At 39.4% G+C, this 20,286-nt stretch overlaps 1 protein-coding gene across 1 annotated transcript; it reads right to left on the bottom strand.

The window, feature by feature from the left end:
* Window positions 1-2,161: 2,161 nt before the first annotated feature.
* LOC108695970 (phospholipase A2 inhibitor subunit gamma B) lies at window positions 2,162-19,533 on the bottom strand. Its single transcript, XM_041569736.1, has 5 exons — window positions 19,371-19,533; window positions 7,150-7,266; window positions 4,424-4,573; window positions 3,225-3,365; window positions 2,162-2,378 (listed from the first exon to the last, which is right to left on the bottom strand). The coding sequence occupies exons 1-5, from the start codon at window positions 19,423-19,425 to the stop codon at window positions 2,188-2,190; spliced, it is 654 nt and encodes a 217-aa protein (XP_041425670.1). The 5' UTR covers window positions 19,426-19,533; the 3' UTR covers window positions 2,162-2,187.
* Between the last annotated feature and the right edge of the window lie 753 nt (window positions 19,534-20,286).

Below are 20,286 nucleotides of genomic sequence, written 5' to 3'. Positions count from 1 at the left end.
GTTGTACACTGTGCCATGAAGGGTATTCTGGAAACCACATCTGCATTATGTTTTTGTTCAAGTGTTGTTATTGAGCGCACTTTTTCTCTTGTAGTGCCAAGTGCTGGGAGGTCTTGGCTCAGAAGTATGTGAAATAGTTCCGTGTTTCTCTAACAAAGCCTTGGCAGAAAACAGCATTCCCCCATTTCATTAATCATAGTACATCACAACAGCAGAATAAAGTCAAATAGCTGAGATAAACCAGCAATAGTGATGGGAGGATTTATTCGCCAGGCGCAAATTTGCGGCGAATTCCAGCGATTCGCCCCCGGTGAATAAATTCGCGAAACTGCAGTGAAAATTTTCCGGTGGAAAAAAAAATTGAACGAGACGCTGGCGACAAATTTTTCGCCATTTAGTGGGAAATTCGCGAATTTTTCGGCGAAGCGAAATGGTCCAAATTCACCCATCACTATCCAGCAACTTTCTAAGATGTGAGAGCTCAAATACAACTCTAAGGGAAAGATTTATCAAGGGTCAAAACTCACTAATTTCATATTCGGAATAATCCAAACTCGATTCGAATATCGAGGTTTCTCAAAAAAATTTGAATAATTCAAATTTGACTATTCGCCACCTAAAACCTACCAAGTTCATGTATAAGTCAATGGGAGAGGTCCAGTGACCCATTTGAAGATGTTAATAGACTTCCTGACATTCAAGATTCGAGTTTAGTTGAATTTGATTCCAGTTTTCAGGTTGGTAATATTTGTCGAGATTTAGATATTCGTTTTTTTATTAAATAACCTCCCAATCAAATTTCAATTTATTAGAGTTAAAAATAGTTCACCTGAGTTTGAAATTTGACCTTTGCTAAATGGGCCTCTAATTATCATTCAAGCAAGATTTAAAGGGTAAATTAAATATGTAAATGGATCAGTCTGATTTGTTATCTGTTGGAGATGGATCTAACAGCCCTTCAACTCCCTACCCAACCATACAAGATACTTATTCTTAGATGGAATGGATTTTTCTTTACATATTCTCATGACTAATATAGTGTAAATCAGTGGTCCCCAACCATATAATAAGATACAATTTGAGTTTCAAGTTAATTCGAGGTAATCAGCAGGGGAAACCTCTTGCCTTGCTCCTTGCTTGAGAAAACAGGTTCTGTTTTCTTGCTACTTTATATTACTCATCTCTACTCATCAGTACAGTACCAAAGGGAATTAGGAATTAGCAAGTTCAGACAGGAAGATTTCACAACAAACTTTCTAAATAAGGCAGGAACTAGTTAGAGTTGAGCAATCTGCCTCTCTGTTTTATGTCCTGCTTGATGCTCCCCCACTAGTAATGGACGAATTTCTCCCATTTCGTTTTGCCAAAAAATTTGTGAATTTCCAGCGAAAGTCACGAAACGCTGAAAAATTTGCGAAACTCAATTTTGACGTTTGTGTCAATTTTCTTCAATTTTGACGCTCATGTCAATTGTGCCGCCGGCGTTAAAGACATTGGGCATCCGAATAGTATGGACACGCAACGGTTTTGATGCAAGCAACTTTTCCGACACGCAGCCGGAGAATTTTCACTGGAGTTTCGCAAATTTATTCACCGGAGGCAAAACGCAAAATTTTGCCGCAAATTCACGCCTTCCAGATCCAAATTGTCTGGAAAACCACAGGTCCCAAACATTCTGGTTAACAGGTCCCATAACTCTGCAATCTTTTGCCCACAGAGTAACTGCAGTTACTCCTCAGTCACAAGCATGTATAACAGATACAATAAACTTCTCCTTATCTCAGTAACAGTAAAGGAACCCAACACAGCCCAATGCAGCTTTCCATAAAGCCTTATAGAACAACACAGGGACCTGGGACTCATCTCTTCTACTAGTTGCACCTACAATTTGAACTGATATATACCAAAACAAGCCAGTTTCTCGCATTTTTCACACTGGCTTCCTTCTTGTAAACAGCCCCCCCCATTACTTGTTTATACATAAATATATTTGAAAACACTAGATAATGTATTCAAGTGTAAATAAGAATTTTTTTTGGATAATAGCCCACCTTTAGAATGTTTTTAGAATAAGGTACATTTTACCATCGCAGAAAAGGCAACTCTACTGAATGCCATCATTTCACATTTAGAATTGGATGTAAGAAAATAAAAACGCCTATCATGATGAGTTCTTTAATGGATGTGTTAAGTCAAAAGTTTGAACAGTAGAAAGACAACAAGTTGGTAGGTAAATGTATTGGTAACACCACTACTCCCCCCAGTGCAGGTAATTTCGACTTCAACATTTATGCCATTAGCGATGATGGACTGGCTACCAATTCTGCAAATGCTTGGGGAGGCGCAGCCTCGGAGGACTCCTTTGCTGGACAATGCTCCTGTATTAAAAAAGGAAGTCAAGTAGTAATGTAGCAATGGCTCAACCACAAATAAGGAAGTTATATTAATATAGAAATAACATCATCAAAAAATGTGTGTTTTATTGTTAAAAGGGAAGATAAAATATTACACTTCTGGAAATAGTTTTGGAAAAATAAAGGCAACAGTCAGAACTCATACACCTAGGCGCATATGTTGTTGGGATCTGCGGTACAAGACTTATTTGTTCAACGTCAATAATTGCAGTGTTCCAAACAGAAATCAACATATCATTTTATAGCAGATGCTTAGTTCTCATGGTGGACTCAAAACTGGCTACATATGAATAGATCCGCTTGCTTTTCCCCAGGGTTGGGGTTCTTGTTGGCCATCCAGCCTCCCCTTGAGGAATGCTATAATTTTTGCCCCATTCATGGATCTGTAGCAGGGTCGTACTGGTGGGTGCAGGGTCCTCCGGGGCTGCCGCCCCAGGGGACCCACACCCTAACAGGGGTCGCCCACACCCATCCACCCCTGAGCACACATAAATTAAACCTACATTCAGTGTGTTGGGTGAGGGAGATCAGTGGCCTGAGGCAGCATCGTTGGGGATCAGGTCTGGGCTGGGTTTTTCCCCCCGTGTCCCACTGGCCCAGTCCAACCCTGATCAGTAAACTGCCATTTCATTTAGAAGTTGTAAGTGGTGTATGTCAAGTTTTAGAAATAATGGGGTGCCTGCAATGTAGAAACACTAGGTCCCCAATCTCTTAGCGGAACTAAGTACACTATAATGTCATGTGCACAAGGGCTGCTCCAGTGTCCCTGCTCCTTATCCACATCATCCCTGTAATGATAGAGGAACTTGCCTGTCATGTTTGTAATCTGTAAGAGGCAGTTGTTCTCATTGCCCATACATTTCATTGTTTCCCCAGTGTCACACATGTCAGAGCCTTCTAATGTGCACGTTGGGCAGGTCAGACCATTTGGAAGAACATTATCGTCAGGCACTTAAAGAGAAAGAGAAGAATATTTGCTTACTCATATATCCTCATTATATTGAGTCATACTTTATCCAAACATGCAAACTGTGTTGAGTCAATCAGCACAAATGAGCTGCTGTATTTTAATCAAAGAAGTTATGGAATAAGAATAAATGAGAAATCAATTATAAAAAAGGACCACCTGTGCAAGGAGTACAGGGATGAAATTATGCACATAAGGATGGGCCAACAGTTCACACTTTCTGTATATGAGGAGTTAAAGATACAACTGACTCTGGTCTACTATTTGAGAAGTTCCAGTTCTAGAAATATTAGTCTCACCGAGGTTGAAAAGCTTGGTGTGTTCTCCCCAGAGATACTTACATTTGAGAGGAACTAAGTATACAACTGGTTTTGGTGTTCTATTTGAGAAGTTCCACTTATAGAAATTCTATTCTCACCAAAGTTGAAAATCTTGGTGAGTTCTCCCCAGAGATACTTACATTTGAGAAGAGCTATAGATACAACTGGCTCTGTTTTTCTATTTGAGAAGTTACTGTACGGTTCTATAAATTCTAATCTTGGTGAGTTTTCCACAGAGATACTTACATTTGAGAAGAGCTAAAGATACAACTGGCTCTGGTCTTCTATTTGAGAGGTTCCAGTTGTAGAAATTCTAGTCTCACCAAGGTTGAAAATCTTGGTGAGTTCTCCCCAGTAATATTTACATTTGAGATGAGCTTAAGATCCATCTGGCTCTGGTCTTCTACATGAGAAGTTAAAGTTCCAGAAATTCTAGTTTCACCAAGGTTGAAAATCTTGATGTGTCCTCCCCAGAAATACTTACATTTGAGAGGAGCTAAAGATCCAACTGGCTCTGGTCTTCTACTTGAGAAGTTCCAGTTCTATAAATTCTAGTTTCACCAAGGTTGAAATTCTTGGAGAGTTCTCCCCAGAGATACTTACATTTGAGAAGGGCTAAAGATACAACTGACTCTGGTGTTCTATTTGAGAAATTCTGGTTCTAGAAATTTTAGTCTCACTGAGAGTAAACATCTTGGTGAGTTCTCCCCAGAGATACTTACATTTGAGAGGAGCTGGAGTGCAGTTGTCAGTGTTGCAACAGGAGAATCCCTTCTTGAAGGTGCTGTTACTTGTGCTAAAACTTCCTGGTTCATGGCACTGGTCTGGGGGCATACATGTTCTGCCAGAAAACTCACTTATCTTGATTCCACCTGTGAAAAGAGCATAAAGGGATCATTTATTGATTGAATGGGGAGTGATTAAAGGGCATCAACTATAGGCATTATTTTCATTAGCTACAAAACACGTCTATTTATGTTAAGGACAAAACACCAGGTCTCATAACCTAGAGCACCCAAGGTTTAAAGTAAGTGATCAATGAATGCCAACTGCTGATTGGTTGTTGTGGGTTTTCAGACCAAGTGCCCATGTTTTATTATTACATTGCCTCTATCATATCTGTATATGCCCAAGCACTGGTTTGTTTAATTAGTATTTAGTCATAAGTGTGCAATGCCACTTCCAATGAACAGTAGTCCCAAGTCTCTAAAGTTTGCAGCCTTCATCATTCTGGAGTGGTACACTGCAGTTAAACGCTCTAAAATATCTCAATATGACCTTTCATGTACATTGGAGGAGGTGCATACTGAATGCTTTTTGTTTATACTTCATGCTTATTGTTAGGTGCTTGGGTTCAGGGTTCTAATTGACAGTAAACATTGGAACACAATACCCAATATTGTTTTGGGGAAGGTACAATATATCATACAGTGTCTTGTTTTCTGAGGCATTCCCTGGGAGAACATTTGGGGAGGCACATTATACCCGTATTTCTACACTTGAGTCCCTAATACTGATTTGGGTACTGACTCGAGTCACTCTCTTCAGTGGAGCTGTGGGTCAACTGGCTAGATAAACCCTCACTCGACAGTTCTTCTTCAGTACCTATAGATAGGATTAAAGACTTGAACTGGTTAATTTTCATTTATGGGGTCCTCTGTTCTCTCTGACTTACGGACCCATTTATAAAGTACTGAAGTAGTAATGTTAGAACACTTTGGTTGCATATGTTTTTGTCAAGTCAGATGAAAAGAAGTAGAATTTTTTTTACTGAACTCCAAATGACTTCAACCAAAATATTAACATTTAACTACTGATGACTTACTGTAACCTCACTTTGCAAAACAAAATTTCTTCAGCCTCTCAAGGAAATAATTGGATTTTTGTAAAGGTCATTTTTGTGATTTATTCAAAGAGGATGGTGAATTTCTTCATTGCGGGGATTTATAAATAACCTTGAAAGAATTGGCAAAATCTTAATATTTTTTTTCTCATGATAAAATATATAACAAACCAGTTCATTTTAGTCACATTTTTTTCTGAGATCACATTTTTTTCAGATAAGGTTTTCCTTTTTGAAATATCAAAAAAAGATAGCAGAAAGAAAATGTGAAGATTTGCAGTCGCAACTGTCACATGGGATTTTGTCTTCATTGCCAGAGGCAAGGATAATAAACTGGAAATTCTGCGTTCCCTGGACCCCTCCAGTGTGAGATAGGTAATAGCGTGGGGGGGGGGCAGCAGCACAGGAGCCACTTCAAGGAGGCTTAGGGGCCAGAATTGCCCATGAAAAAGAAGGTGTCTAGACACTGTAGGGGTGCCAATTTTACCAATTTTACCCCTATGGTGTTGTAATGAATCTGGGCAATATATGCTGGTGCTCCTATCAGGAGAAAACTGCACCAGCCCGGGGTTCTTCTAGCAAGCACCATGGAGCGATGGTCTTTCGGGTTCTTCTTTCTTCCTGCAGGTCCACGTGCGGAGTAGAGGGAAAAGAGGAACTTTAATGGAAAAAACTATTTCATTCTACTGCGCATGTGTCTGCCCCAGGAAATTTGAAGAAAGAAGAAGCCGAAAGAGGATTGCTCCATGGTGCTCGCTGGAAGAATCCCGGGCCGGTGCAGTTCTGCTGATAGGAGCACCGGCCCGGGGTTTCAGGTTAATAAATACAATCACTTGAGGGTGCCTAACTTTTGACACCCCTCAAGTGTAAAATGATATTCCTTCTCCTTTAAGGGAAGTGACATTTGCAAAAATGAGACCTAAAGGTCAAAATAATTGTTTCCATTTTGCTTCAATGTATCTTTTAACTTTAGTGGATGACCTTTACCACTTGTCTAGTCATCCTTAATCCCTTTTGGGTTTGTCAAAGGATTGTCAACTTTTTTTTCATGAAAAATGGGCAGGGGGGCGAGCCGGTGATGTCGAAGTGAGGGCTGGTGACTTCGGGGGTGATACCGATGATGTGGCGATCAGCGATTGGATGCCCTGTCCGGATTTTCCTTCCAAAACCCAGACTGTTCGGGTGAAATCCAGGCAGGTGGCAACACTAGTTTGAAGAAGAAGCAGGGCCAACTGGTACTCAGACGGATCCACAGGACCAGAGAAAGTTAGTTAAAAAACATACATTTTATTTGTAGAAAGTTAAAAAATGTATATTTGCATGGGTGGATGACGATGCAAATATACATTTTTTAACTTTGTACAATTAAAATATATATTTTTTAACTAACTTTCTCTGGTCCTGTGGATCCGTCTGAGTGCCGGTTGGCCCTGCTTCTTCTTCATACCTTTGCCGTACCGCTCCCTAAAGCTGGGGGTCTGGGACTGGTGCACCCGGACCACATTTACTATTTGGTGAGTCATTTACAATTTATTCTGGGGCACCTTGTTTCTCCAAATTACGGCAACCCTAGTTTGTCATAGTCACAGCATCAGTGGGCCATACCTTCGGTTTTCACTGTGTAAGTAGATGAACAAACAGTCCCAGCAGGGCAGGTCTCACTGTTACCTGTGCAGTTTGGAGCACCGGGGGCAAAGCAAACAATGCACATAAGGGAATATCCTGCAAAATAAAGTTTAAGAAATATGCAATAAATACAATTTGCCAGAAATCACACAATCCTGCTTTCTAACAATTTGGGTAGAATTTCTTTTAGTTTTTAAGGATTTTGCAACATTCTAAAGGTACTTCCCCGTTGACATCCCAGGACACTTAGGGTAGGACTACATGGACGTTTTCGGCGTGATCCGACGTGCTGCGACAAAACGCCAATGCATTGTCGCATGGTGTTGCAGTGTTGATCCGTCGCGACATGACTGTAGGATGCAGACGCAGCATCTGCATCCGAGAGTCGTGTCACGTCGGATCAATGCCGTGACACCATGCGTCAATGCATTCACTTACGTTATTTTTATCGCATGCGACTTGTCGCAGCGCATAATATCGCACCGAAAACATCCATGTAGTCCTACCCTAATGATTGTTAGGTTAGGTCCCTGCTAAAAAGGCTTTTAACAGGAGTTTTTATGTGTATAGACATGGGATCGGTTATCTGGAAATCCGTTATCCAGAAAGCTCCAAATTACGGCATGGTTGTCTCTCACAGTCTCCATAATAATAGAATAATTACAATATTTAAAAAAGGATTTCCTTTCTCTCTATAATAACAAAACAGTACCCAATAATAATAATAAAACAGTTCCCAACTAAGATATAATTAATCCTTCTTGGTGGCAAAACCAGCCTATTGGGTTTATTTAACGTTTACATGATTTTCTAGTAGACTTATGAAGATCCAAATTATGGAAAGATCCATTATTTAGAAAATCTCAGGTCCCGAGCATTCTGGATAACAGGTCCCATGCCTGTATTAGAATATATTGGCATTCATGCAGAGAGAAAAGTACAATATTCTGGAATGGCCGTCACAGTCCCCCTACTTGAATATCAAGGAAAATCTATGGGATGATTTGAAGCAGACTGTCCATGCTCGGCAGCCATCAAATTTAACTAAACTGGAGAGATTTTGTATGGACGAATGGTCAAAAATAGCCACATCCACAATCCAAACACACATCAAAGGCTATAGGAGGCGTCTAGACGCTGTTACATTTGCAAAATGAGGTTCAACTAAGTATTGATGTAATATCTATGTTGGGGTGCCCAAATTTATGCACCTGTCTAATTTTGTTATGATGCATATTGTATATTTTCTGTTAATCAAATAAACTTTATGTCACTGCTGAAATACTACTGTTTCCATAAGGCATGTTATATATTAAAGGGAAGTTACTACTTTGAAAGCTCAGCCAATGATAAACAAAACTCCAAAGAATTAAAAGGGGTTCTGTGGTGTTTATACAAATGACCTGTAGATGTCACTGTGCCCAGACCTCATACTTCCTGACAGCTTAAAAGTGAAAGTTACTGTTGTGTAATGGCTGCTAATAAAGCACTGTATATACTCTACTATATATATAGTCAAATATAATGTTATATATATATATATATATATATATATTTCCAATAATCAGCACACTCCACTCAAATTGATAAAGGCCGGGTGCTTACCAAAATTACATAGTTCATAGATAGAAAGCACTCACAGCACGGTTTCCATAGATAGTTAAAATACTTTTATTCCTCCAACCACATATCTAAGCGTTTCGGTCCACACAGGACCGTCATCAGGATATTGTTTAAAAGTGAAACACACCTTTTAACCCCACATCCACCAATCAGGGCAACACTGAACAACCATTTATTTATATAAAATCAAAGAATGCAGCTCATCCCTGTGTTGCAATTAAAACCAGCTGGGCGCATAGGTGTGTGGTTTATATCACATATTGAACAAAACAAATTACCCCAGCACTCCCATTATATAGCCTTAAAGTGGACCCGCCACCCAAAAAAATATTCAAAATCCTATTTTATCACATTAGTCAAGCAAAATGAACTTTAATTACACTATATAAATGATTTGAATCTTATTTCCTTCAGTCTGGGAATTCATAATTATAACAAGCAGGCAGGAGCCATTTTGTGGACACTGTTATTAAGACAAGTCTTGTATCATCTCAGAATCTTGTTTGTGCACCAGAATGGGGGACCTGATGTCCATCCCCATGTATTGGCTACACAATTAAATGGTGAAGAGAACGGGGGAATGTGGGGAGAGCAGTGACATGTAGGAAGTGCTGAATGGAAAGTGAAAGCAATTGTCTGCCCCGCCTCTATGCCTAGGCATAGAGGTGGGGCAGACAATATTTGATTGACAGCTGAGATTTTTAAATGAGTTTACAACAGCTATGAATGCTTTAATAAAAAATAGAAATTGGATTTCATGTTTAATTTGAAAAGGACTTTTATTATACAGATCCTGTCATCGGAAAACATGTTTTTTTTCCAAAACCCATCAGTTAATAGTGCTACTCCAGCAGAATTCTGCACTGAAATCCATTTCTCAAAAGAGCAAACAGATTTTTTTATATTCAATTTTGAAATCTGACATGGGGCTAGACATATTGTCAATTTCCCAGCTGCCCCTGGTCATGTGACTTGTGCCTGCAAGTCACATGCTTTCTGGCAGGCTGCTGTTTTTCCTTCTCAATGTAACTGAATGTGTCTCAGTGGGACATGGGTTTTTACTATTGAGTGTTGTTCTTAGATCTACCAGGCAGCTGTTATCTTGTGTTAGAGAGCTGCTATCTGGTTACCTTCCCATTGTTCTGTTGTTAGGCTGCTGGGGGGAAAAGGGAGGGGGGTGATATCACTCCAACTTGCAGTACAGCAGTAAAGAGTGATTGAAGTTTATCAGAGCAGAAGTCACATGACTTGGGGCAGCTGGGAAATTGACAAAATGTCTAGCCCCATGTCAGATTTCAAAATTAAATATAAAAAAATCAGTTTGCTCTTTTGAGAAATGGATTTCAGTGGAGCAGCACTATTAACTGATGAATTTTGAAAAACATTTTTTTTCCCATGACAGTATCCCTTTAAGAAGGTGTTCGAAAAAGCTCAAAAGCTGAATGGTTTCTTTGGAAAAGGTCATGCCAAAAGAAAATACTCCACAAAGGACTGATGCATGGACACTGGCGGGGCGCATCAGCTTATATATACTTGTACAAACCATGTAACTAAATGTGTCTTTTTTATTAAATACAGACATTTTCCTTTCAATCTGTATATACACATTAATATACTGAATATCTGCAGTCTGTCACTAGGTGGACCATATAATGAAAATTATATAGAACATATTCTAATGCATGGGACCTGTTATCCAGAATGCTCGGGACCTGGGATTTTCCAGATAACGTATCTTTCTGTAATTTGGATCTAAAGCCTTAAAGGAACAGTAACACCAAAACATGAAAGCATTTTAAAGTAACTCAAATTAATGTACTATTGCCCTGCACTTGTAAAACTAGTGGGTTTTTATTCAGAAACACTACTATAGTTTATATGAACAAGTTGCTGTAGCCATGGGGGCAGCCATTCAAGCACAGGATACATAGTAGATAATAGATCAGCTCTATAGAATACAACGGGATTCTTCAGAATTTATATACTGTGTATCCTGTGCTTGAATAGCTGCCCCCATGGTTACACAGCAGCTTGTGTATATAAACTATAGTAGTGTTTATCTGTTATCTACTGTGTATCATGTGTTTGAATGGCTGCCCCCATGGCTACACAGCAGCTTGTTTATATAAACTATAGTAGTACTTATCTGTTATCTACTTTGTATCCTGTGCTTGAATGGCTGCCCCCATGGCTATACAGCAGCTTGTTTATATAAACTATAGTAGTACTTATCTGTTATCTACTGTGTATCCTGTGCTTGAATGGCTGCCCCCATGGCTACACAGCAGCTTGTTTATATAAACTATAGTAGTGCTTATCTGTTATCTACTGTGTACCCTGTGCTTGAATGGCTGCCCCCATGGCTACACAGCAGCTTGTTTATATAAACTATAGTAGTGTTTCTGAATCAAATACACCATGCAGAGCAACAATACATTATATTGTCATTCCTTTAAAACACTTTAATTCTACTGGTCTTTTAAGTGTCTTAGTTGGGATCAAATACAAGGTACTGTTTAGTTATTACAGAGAAAAGGGAAATTTGGATTAATTGGATAAAATGAAGTCTATGCGAGACAGCCTTTCCGTAATTCTGAAATGTCTAGATAACTTGTTTCCGGATAATGGATCCCATACCTGTATTTATTTAATGATCTTTATATCTATATTATTACGTAAAAATTCAATTGTACAGTGCTTTGTATTCTAGAAGCGCTATATAAATACTTATGCATACATGTATATTATTAGCAGTGGCGTAACTACAGTGTGCCGGGCCCCCTGCAAAAAAATCTTCAGAGGGCCCAGTGCACTGCACTTTCCAACCCGCTCTCCCATCTCCACTGCCCCGCCCACTGCCTGCCCATCTCCACTGCCCACTCTGCGCACGGCCACTCCCACTTCATGCCCGCCTACTCCCCACCCAACGCTGGAGCAGCCTGCATCCCCCTTCCCCGTCCAAATGTATGAGAGTGGATGGAGAGGGGCGTTCCATGTAACTGTAAAGGAACAGAGACCTTTGATCCAGGCCCCCCTTTTCCCAGCCCCCCCTGTGACTGCGGAGTTTGCTTCCTCTATAATTACGCCACTGATTATTTGATAAATTGGGTTAAATATTAAAATCTTTAGCAATGGTTAAAAGTTAACTGAAAATGGTTTAAAGGAGATGGAAAGGCTAAAACTAAGTAAGTGTACTCATGGGCTTCTGTATCAGACTCCCTGTTTTCATCATAAACCTCCAGGGCTTGGGCTTGAGCATGCTCAGTTTGCTTCTCTCTCTCCCTCTCCCTCCTCCCCTCCCTGCTGTAATCTGAGCTCAGAGCTATGAGTGAGCAGGGAGAGACTCAGGCAGGAAGTGATGTCACTCCAAGCTAATATGGCAGCTGCTATCCTAAATAAACAGAGAGCTTCTACAGCTGTTTACTCAGGTATGGTAAAGTATTCTACAGAATAAATATAGTGTCCTAGCTTGCACTATTGTGGCTAATGTCAATGGACTGCTTCCTTCTCCTTTTATTAAGTATAATGGAAATTGGTATTTTGCCATGAATGGACTGTGTGACTTGTGGGTTGTTGCACTTTTGTGCGTGCAAGTGTGTGTGTGTTTGTAATTACCATATAACCCCAGTAAAACATTACAGAGCTGAACAATTAATATTTAATCTGAAATAGTCAGTGTTTGTTGAAATCCAGGCAAAGCCATGAATATTCTCTGCCAGTGGAACTTTTGAAAGGAAAACATCTGTGCTGTTATTGCGCAGGATTTACAGGAATATGAATCTCTTTTGTGATTTTCCATCGCTTGTAAAACATGAGGAAAAATCACTGTCGGTTCCTTTGTTTAGTTTAAGACGGTAAGTCAATGGCCCTCATGTAGTGTTGGGAAATAAATCTCGGGAAAAGTTGACTTTTGTGTTGAGCAACACTGTTTGGATAAATTCCAGCTCTACTCTGTGGGCTCTTTGGATTTATAAAGCAGCGAGTAACTGGAAAGTGCCTGTGATGCTGAACTTGCTCTTCATTTACATTTCATGAATTTTCAGTTAATTAAAAAATGTGACAGAATACAGGTATAGAAATTTCACTAAATATAAACATAGTAAATAGGACTGGATTCTGCTTATTCTTTAGATTTTTTGCCCACACTCACCAAGTAAACACAGCAGTAAACATCATACTAGCTTTACCAAACAGAAAATGGATAATCAGCATATTAACCCAAGACATGTCAGTATAATAGCTACAGGAAATTCATAATGATCATATTAATCATTAATCATACTAATACAATCACTAAATCAAACAACACTTTAACTCCCGGTGTGGCAGTAAAATCACTAAATAAAATGGACCGATGGCAATTTAACCCCAAATATGCTACTATAATAACAACAGAAAATGGATAATGAGCATATTAACCTTAGACGTGCCAGTATAATTGCTAAATAAACTGGATAATGGGCATTTTAACCCCAGATATGCCAGTATAATTATTACAAAAAATGTGGAATCAGCATACTATGACTAGACACAGAGGGGCAAATGCACTAAACGACGAAGTGCCTAACGCCAGCGTATCGCATTTTCGTTAATTTGCCGATTCACTAACGTACGCTGGCCTAAATTCGCTAGTGTTACTTCGCACCCTTACGCCTGGCGAATTTGCGCAACGGACTAAATTCACTAAAGTCCGCATTTTTCTGAACGCTACATTTTACGCCAGACTTCCTTCGCCACCTGGCAAAGTGCAACAGAGTAGATAGGGATTACTTCAAAAATAGTTACAAAATACGCTGGCGTTTTTTCATTTTTTATGGGTGATAGGCTGAAAAAGATTTGCATAGCGCTGGCGAAAATATGCCTGGCGAAGTGCGGCGAAGAGGACGCTGGCGCAACAACGAATCTTAGCGAATGTCCCACAGAGGTGGTAGGACCTGTTGTATTACTGCAACTGCTCCTCCTGCTTGAGCCACAGGAGGCAGTGTGGCAGTTGCCTGACTCTTACAAAGTGCCCTCTGTTTTACTGACTCCGTGTCCATCTTCCAGGATACACACCCCAATCCAGCTGCAGTAATAGCTTGTTAAAGGGCTATTGAAGCCTACTTCCCAGTCTCCATCTTGCTGGATTATTGGCAAATCTGCCTTGTCTAAAACGTACATTGTTATGCTCTTGTATCCTGATCTTGTTCCTGCAACCTAGTTCCTGTGACCTTGCTCCTGCCTTGTAAGTCCTGTCTTCCCTCTGTTTAAAAGATAAGAAGCGATCGCCGGCTGTGAATACAACATTGGGACATTTCCTTTGACTTCAGATCCTTGTGGAATACAGGGAATCTTTGAGACATTTGGGGACACAAAAAAGGTGTATTTTATTTTGTAAGCGGAAGCGCATACCAAACCAAATGTTTTAATTTTATTTTAGGGGCGGAATCCCTTTGTACTTTGCGCATCCAGTGTTTTATTTTTGCGCAAGATTTATACTACTGTATATACTTTTGTCTGCCGCCTGCCCTTTACCTTTGGCTCGTTTCAAGGACTTATTTTTGCTGACCTGCAAAGTTCTGTGTACATTTTGTTTTTCATTATTTATACAAATAGTTACTCCCATCTGTTTTTCATGAGATAATAAACAGGAGGCATAATAACTAAATACAATGGATAAAAGGGCATATTATCCCCAGACATAACAGTATGTCTTGCCAGTATAGTTTCCATAGAAAATAAATAATAACTTACCAGTATAGTTACCATAGAAAATAGGTTATCAGCAGATTAACCTCGGATGCGGCAGTAAATCAGAGTAAAAATGCCCATTGACTCCAATACATTTGGCGTAAATAAAAAAACGCCCACTGACTTTAATTCACTTGACATGAGACTAAATGGGTCTATTTTATCTAATAAGGGCTTGAAATAGACAAATTATAAGGTATAGCTGACTCTAGTTACTGGATTCCACTTTTTGGTTAACAAGGTGCAGGAATGAAAAAAAATGTCTCTATAAGATTAAAACCTAATTATGAGATGAAATTCCTCTTTTTATGGAAGGCTGTCCCGATTTCTTGGAACTATGTCGAAGGAATACCGCACAGTTGAGGTTGTGCAAGTCCCTCCAACCTTCTTTAAGGATGTTTGTACCAGCTTGAGAATGGCGTCTTCTCCTTCTGCCTCTTTCAAACCAATTACCTTATTGGTCCAAATATGTCCCTTGCTGTCCTACAAGTAGTGTTACTTGTCCTTTACAGTACATATAGGTAGACTGCTGAGAATTGTGTGAGGAGCAAACCTGCTTATGGTGGGCCATTTGCAGCATAGTTGCCGCCATGTACTGTACAAAGTATTATTTTATTATTATTATATAATAATTGAGACCAGCTGATGCTTAAAATGGACTCTATTGGAGATGGTCTCCCCTTAATTTGGAGCTTCCTGCATATCGAGTTTCCAGAGAGATATTTGTATGACCAGATGATCAATACAAGTAGCACAAAGAACCAAAAAAGGTGAATTAAAGATCACTTAAAGGATAAATAAACCTGTAAAATACTGTAGGTGAATTTAACATTGATGAAGGTGCCATTCTAAGCAATTTTACAATAAATATTTTTTTTTAATTCCAAGATATTAAAGGATACATGTACTCTAAATAAGAATTCATTTTGTTACAACAGCGCCACCTGCTGGTCATTTTCCAACCATTCTGACCACCAAGTAGCCAAAGATGATGCTCTTCTGCTTAATACAACAATTAAAAACATTTCTCAAATCTTTCCTAAGCAGAAGAACATCAGAGCAGCCTCTTTCTTTCTCCTGACAACTTTCTTGACTACTTGGTGGTCAGACTGGTGGGAAAATGACCAGCAGGTGGCGCAGTTGTAACAAAATTCATTCATATTAACAATACACGTATCCGATAAAATAAAATAAATAATTAATGTAAATTACATAAATGCTTAGAATAACACCCTTATCAATTTTGCATTCACTTGTTTTAAAGCTTTACTTATCCTTTAACCCTCAAACGTGTGCTCTATGCAGGGAGTGAATTTACTGTGATAGTTCTTTGGAATCCTTTCTGTACTTTTATGAATTTATGAAATGTTTAATCGTCTCCGTAATAAGAAAACTCAGCAAGGAACATAAAGCAATTCCGGGAGTTCCAGAGTTCATGTTTAGTAACTTAGTAGTTAAAAGTAGTTAAAAGTGGTCCGGTGCTAATTAGAATAAAATAAAATCAAGCTTTGGGTATGATAGTGTAGATTTAAGGTGATAATCATATATGAGCAAGTGGGTGGCCCTGGGCATTAGAGGTGAGGGCGGGATCATGCAAACTGCCATTAACAGTCTATAAACTTTATTTCCCAATTCCTTATCAATGAAGATTATTTGAGAAAAAAGGATTTTACAATGTTGTTATCTCGCAGACAAAGTGATTATCCACAGTGAGTAGCAAGTACAACCTTGACAAGACTTGATATGCGTCAACCGTTTATTGGCCACATTACAGAAAAGGGATAGCATTTCCCTAGGATGGTAATAATACTAATACACTGATCAACTGAATAATAGAGATGCTGCTATGTCTACAAATTCTCCATTACGTCTTTAGGTCATTAAACCCATGAGAATATTCACATTGAACAAAAAGATGCATCACTAGAAGGTCATTTACCAATGCCTGGAGAATATATAGTATTTATAATATAAAAGTATTTTTATGTGGCCTCCCTGTAAATCTGTTTTACAGATGCCTGTGCACATTATGCCAAAAAAGTAAGTATAATATCTTTAACAGAAGGAGGATCCTTCCCCAGAATCATATACCAAATGCCATAAAAATAACCAGTACCGTAACTAGAGGCGGGGCCAGGTGCGTGACGCGCAGCCGGGCCCAGCCCCCCTCCGTACGGCCCGCTCACACTTCCCGGTAGTTCCGCCACTGAAAATAACCAGAGATAAAATACATATTTCTTTTTATTACCCATTAGAATTAGCAGTACATTTCTGTTTCCCAAACACATTATTGTCAGACATCTGAAAATGAACTTGCAAACTGGCCAGTCATTGGTCTGTATCAGATTGTCCTCCACATATAGCTTTGGACCTACTCCTTGCTTCCTCATAGCTAAAGCTATACATTGGTAATAGTAGCTACTAGGGGTGTAACTACAGAGGAAGCAGACCCTGTGGCTGCAGGGTAGCCCAGGAGGTATAAGAGCCCCATGAGGCCCTAATTCATAAACAATTTAAATAAATATTGGTAAAAAAAAGTCAACTTCTAGACATGGAAAATAATTTTCTGTGGGGCCCAGTACCATTGACTTACGCCACTGATAACCATATAATGAAAAAATATCTTAACGGAGCAGAACTTTATGTCTCTGGCAATTATGATGTCGTTGTTAGATTATAAAGATATGTAAAGAAGAGTATTGACACCATTCATTAAAGGTACTTTCACCTAAACACAATGTTGTACCTACTGACACAGGAGCCACTGCAACCTTAAACATGGCTTTAATTCCAGGGTGTGCTACAAACACAAACCCTGTACAATAACGCTACATTACAATGTTAAAATTACTCTAAAATATAAAAATACAAAGGGATTTGTGGGAACTTCAAGACTAATGAAATTATATATATAGTAAAATATATTGGATGTGACATAAAACTAGTATGTTAGTGTGTAACACACTCCTCTGAATTTTGCATTTGCAAATATTTATGCTGATACATTGGTTTGGAAAAAAGGCTTTTAATATTTACACTTAAATAATATTTTTGCTTGCAGGGTAGTTGTAATTTGCCCATTCATTATAATAGTCTTTGACGGAGGACTGGTCTGCATAAGCATGAGTATAGAATATCAGAATTAATCATATGTTTGGGGTTTGAAGGTTCCTGCTGGAAATTATAGACATGTTCATTCACTTGGAGTCTCATCAGGAAAGAGAGTGCATGCTGCCTGGAGTTTGTTGTAAAGTACGTTCCTGATAAAGATATAGTGCTGAGGTAAGAGCACATCTCAGTACCAAATGGCAATAAAGGACCCTGTGAACTTAGACTGCCTATTGGTAATCTATATCCCATATTTAATTGCTCTAAGAGCAAAAGATAGTTAGGACTAACCAGTTGAACAATGAGATGCTCCATCAAGAAGTGTAGAGGGTGTGAACTCTTTTTGTGTCCCACTAGATTAGTATGTAGACCAGGGGTCCCCAATAGGGATGTAGCGAACTGCCGTTTATGTGTTCGCGAACGCCGTTCGCGAACACCGGCAAAAAATGCGAACAGTTCGCGAACTTCGAACATCCGAAAATCGTTCGATTCGACCGATCGAAGGATTTTAATCGTTCGATCGAACGTTTTTCGTTCGAATCGAACGAAAATCGTTCGATTTTAGCGATCGAATGGTCGAATGGTCGAACGATTTTGACGCGAACGCCTATTCGCGAACTTGCGGCGGACGCGAACAGTCGAAGTTCGCGCGAACTAGTTCGCCGGCGAACAGTTCGCTACATCCCTAGTCCCCAACCCTTGTGAGCCACATTCAAATATTAAAAGAGTTGGGGTTCAACACAAGCATGAAAAAAGTCACTGGAAATAATATAAGAGCTATGGTTGGCTACTTGGTAGCCCCTATGTGGACTGGCAGCCTACAGGGGACTCTGTTTGGCATAAAAAGGACACCTGTTTTTTATACAACCAAAACTTGCCTCCAAGCCTGGAATAAAAAAATAATCACCTGCTTTGAGGACACTGAGAGCAACATCCAAGGGGTTGGTGAGGAACATGTTGTTCAGGAGCCACTGGTTGGGAATCACTGGTGCAGAACAATGGTAGTGGATTTTTTTCTTGAAGGGTTTTGTATGTTGTGGCTAGGACTTCAAGTTGAAGTTTGCAACTAATACTTTTACTTGGCATTATCTTGAATAAATTAATTGTATGTCATCTGTACCACTATAAGCCAACATTAAATAGATATAATCTAACTTGTCACCCAGATATTGTATGCATGAAGCTGTATGATCCTAACATACAACCTGTTGCAAGGGAACCCCTGTATCTTATTACAAATGCATCTTGGCTACATCCCCTTCCTTTCTTTTACAGTAGTCTTATGGCTGAGAGTTTGCCTTGAAAAGGAATTGTGGTCAGCACTCCAACAAAAATGGAACTATTTATAAATGGGACATGTTATAATTATATAATAACTGAGAAGTAACCAAGAAGGAATGACTTAGTCAAGAGCCGGACTACAGAGGAAGCAGACCCTGTGGCTGAAGGGGGGGGGGAGGCAGGAGGTATTGTGGGCTCAAATAAAGAGCAATTTAAACAGGACAACCTCTGTATATGTTCGGGGCCCTAAAGTTAATTTGCTGTGAGGCCAAGTAGCATCTAGTTAAGACATTGACTGAATGAGAAGTTGCATTTTAAGACTCTGCTCCACACCATTCATCTCATTATAGTGAAAGGTGATCCCCTGCCTATTTATATAAAAGCCATAATTATACACATAATAGCAAAATGTTAAGTATCATTCATAGAATAATCTTTCACCCATAGAAACCACTTACCTGGTGATATTAGCGAAAAGAAGATACAAAGGAACTTCGGAAGTTCTTTCATCATAAGCAGAATCCAGAGATTGACTCAGTGGGATAATTCTGAAGCTTAAACCTCTGTGTTAAGCTGTTCTAAACCCTAACACCTTCATAAATAAGTGAGTGAATCGTGGAAAAAGATAACAAGTTCTAGGTTTAAACTTTAAACTTAACAACAATAAATATTGTTTTGAAACCGTATAATTGCTTTAGAGCAAAGTACAAGTAACAGAATAGATCACCCTACAGTTGTCAGGTTGTCACTGGCAAAATGCATGAGCAAGATTTGTCTTATTGCGATACAAGTATGGGACCTGTTATCCCGAATGACCTGGGATTTTCCAGATAAGGGATCTTTCCATAATTTGGATCTTCACACCATGTGGGACATTCACTAAGATTCGTTATTGTGCCAGCGTCCGCTTTGCCGCGCTTCACCGCACTTCGCCAGGCGTATTTTCGACAGCACTATGCAGATTCACTAAAATCCAGAGTTGCGCTCAGAGGTAGCGTAAGGTTGCGAAGTTGTGCTAGCGTTAATTCGCCAAGCAAAGCGAAGTTACGCTAGCGATGCTTAATTTGCATACTGCGCCAAAGTGAAGTTACAATGGAGGTATATGTAGCAGCACTACACAAGCCTGGGAAACCTTCAAAACAGCAAATAAAATGTTTATTTTGCCCTACACATGTGCCCACTGTATAGTTAAGTTGCCATGAGTTAGGAAATGTAGGGGGGAAGGAGGGGAGCCCCAAAATTTTTTTCGATCTTTTTCAGCCTATCACCCATAAAAAATGAAAAAACGCCAGCGTTTTTTGGGACTTAGAAAATGTTTAAACTTTTTTTGAAGCAATCCCCATCTACTCTATTGCACTTCGCCTGGTCTGAAGT

The sequence above is a fragment of the Xenopus laevis genome, chromosome 7L (genome assembly GCF_017654675.1).
Source record: "Xenopus laevis strain J_2021 chromosome 7L, Xenopus_laevis_v10.1, whole genome shotgun sequence".
Classification (NCBI taxonomy): Eukaryota; Metazoa; Chordata; class Amphibia; order Anura; family Pipidae; genus Xenopus; species Xenopus laevis.
The sequence above is the reverse complement of the archived record's forward strand: the minus strand, read 5'-3'. Positions and strand labels throughout refer to the sequence as shown.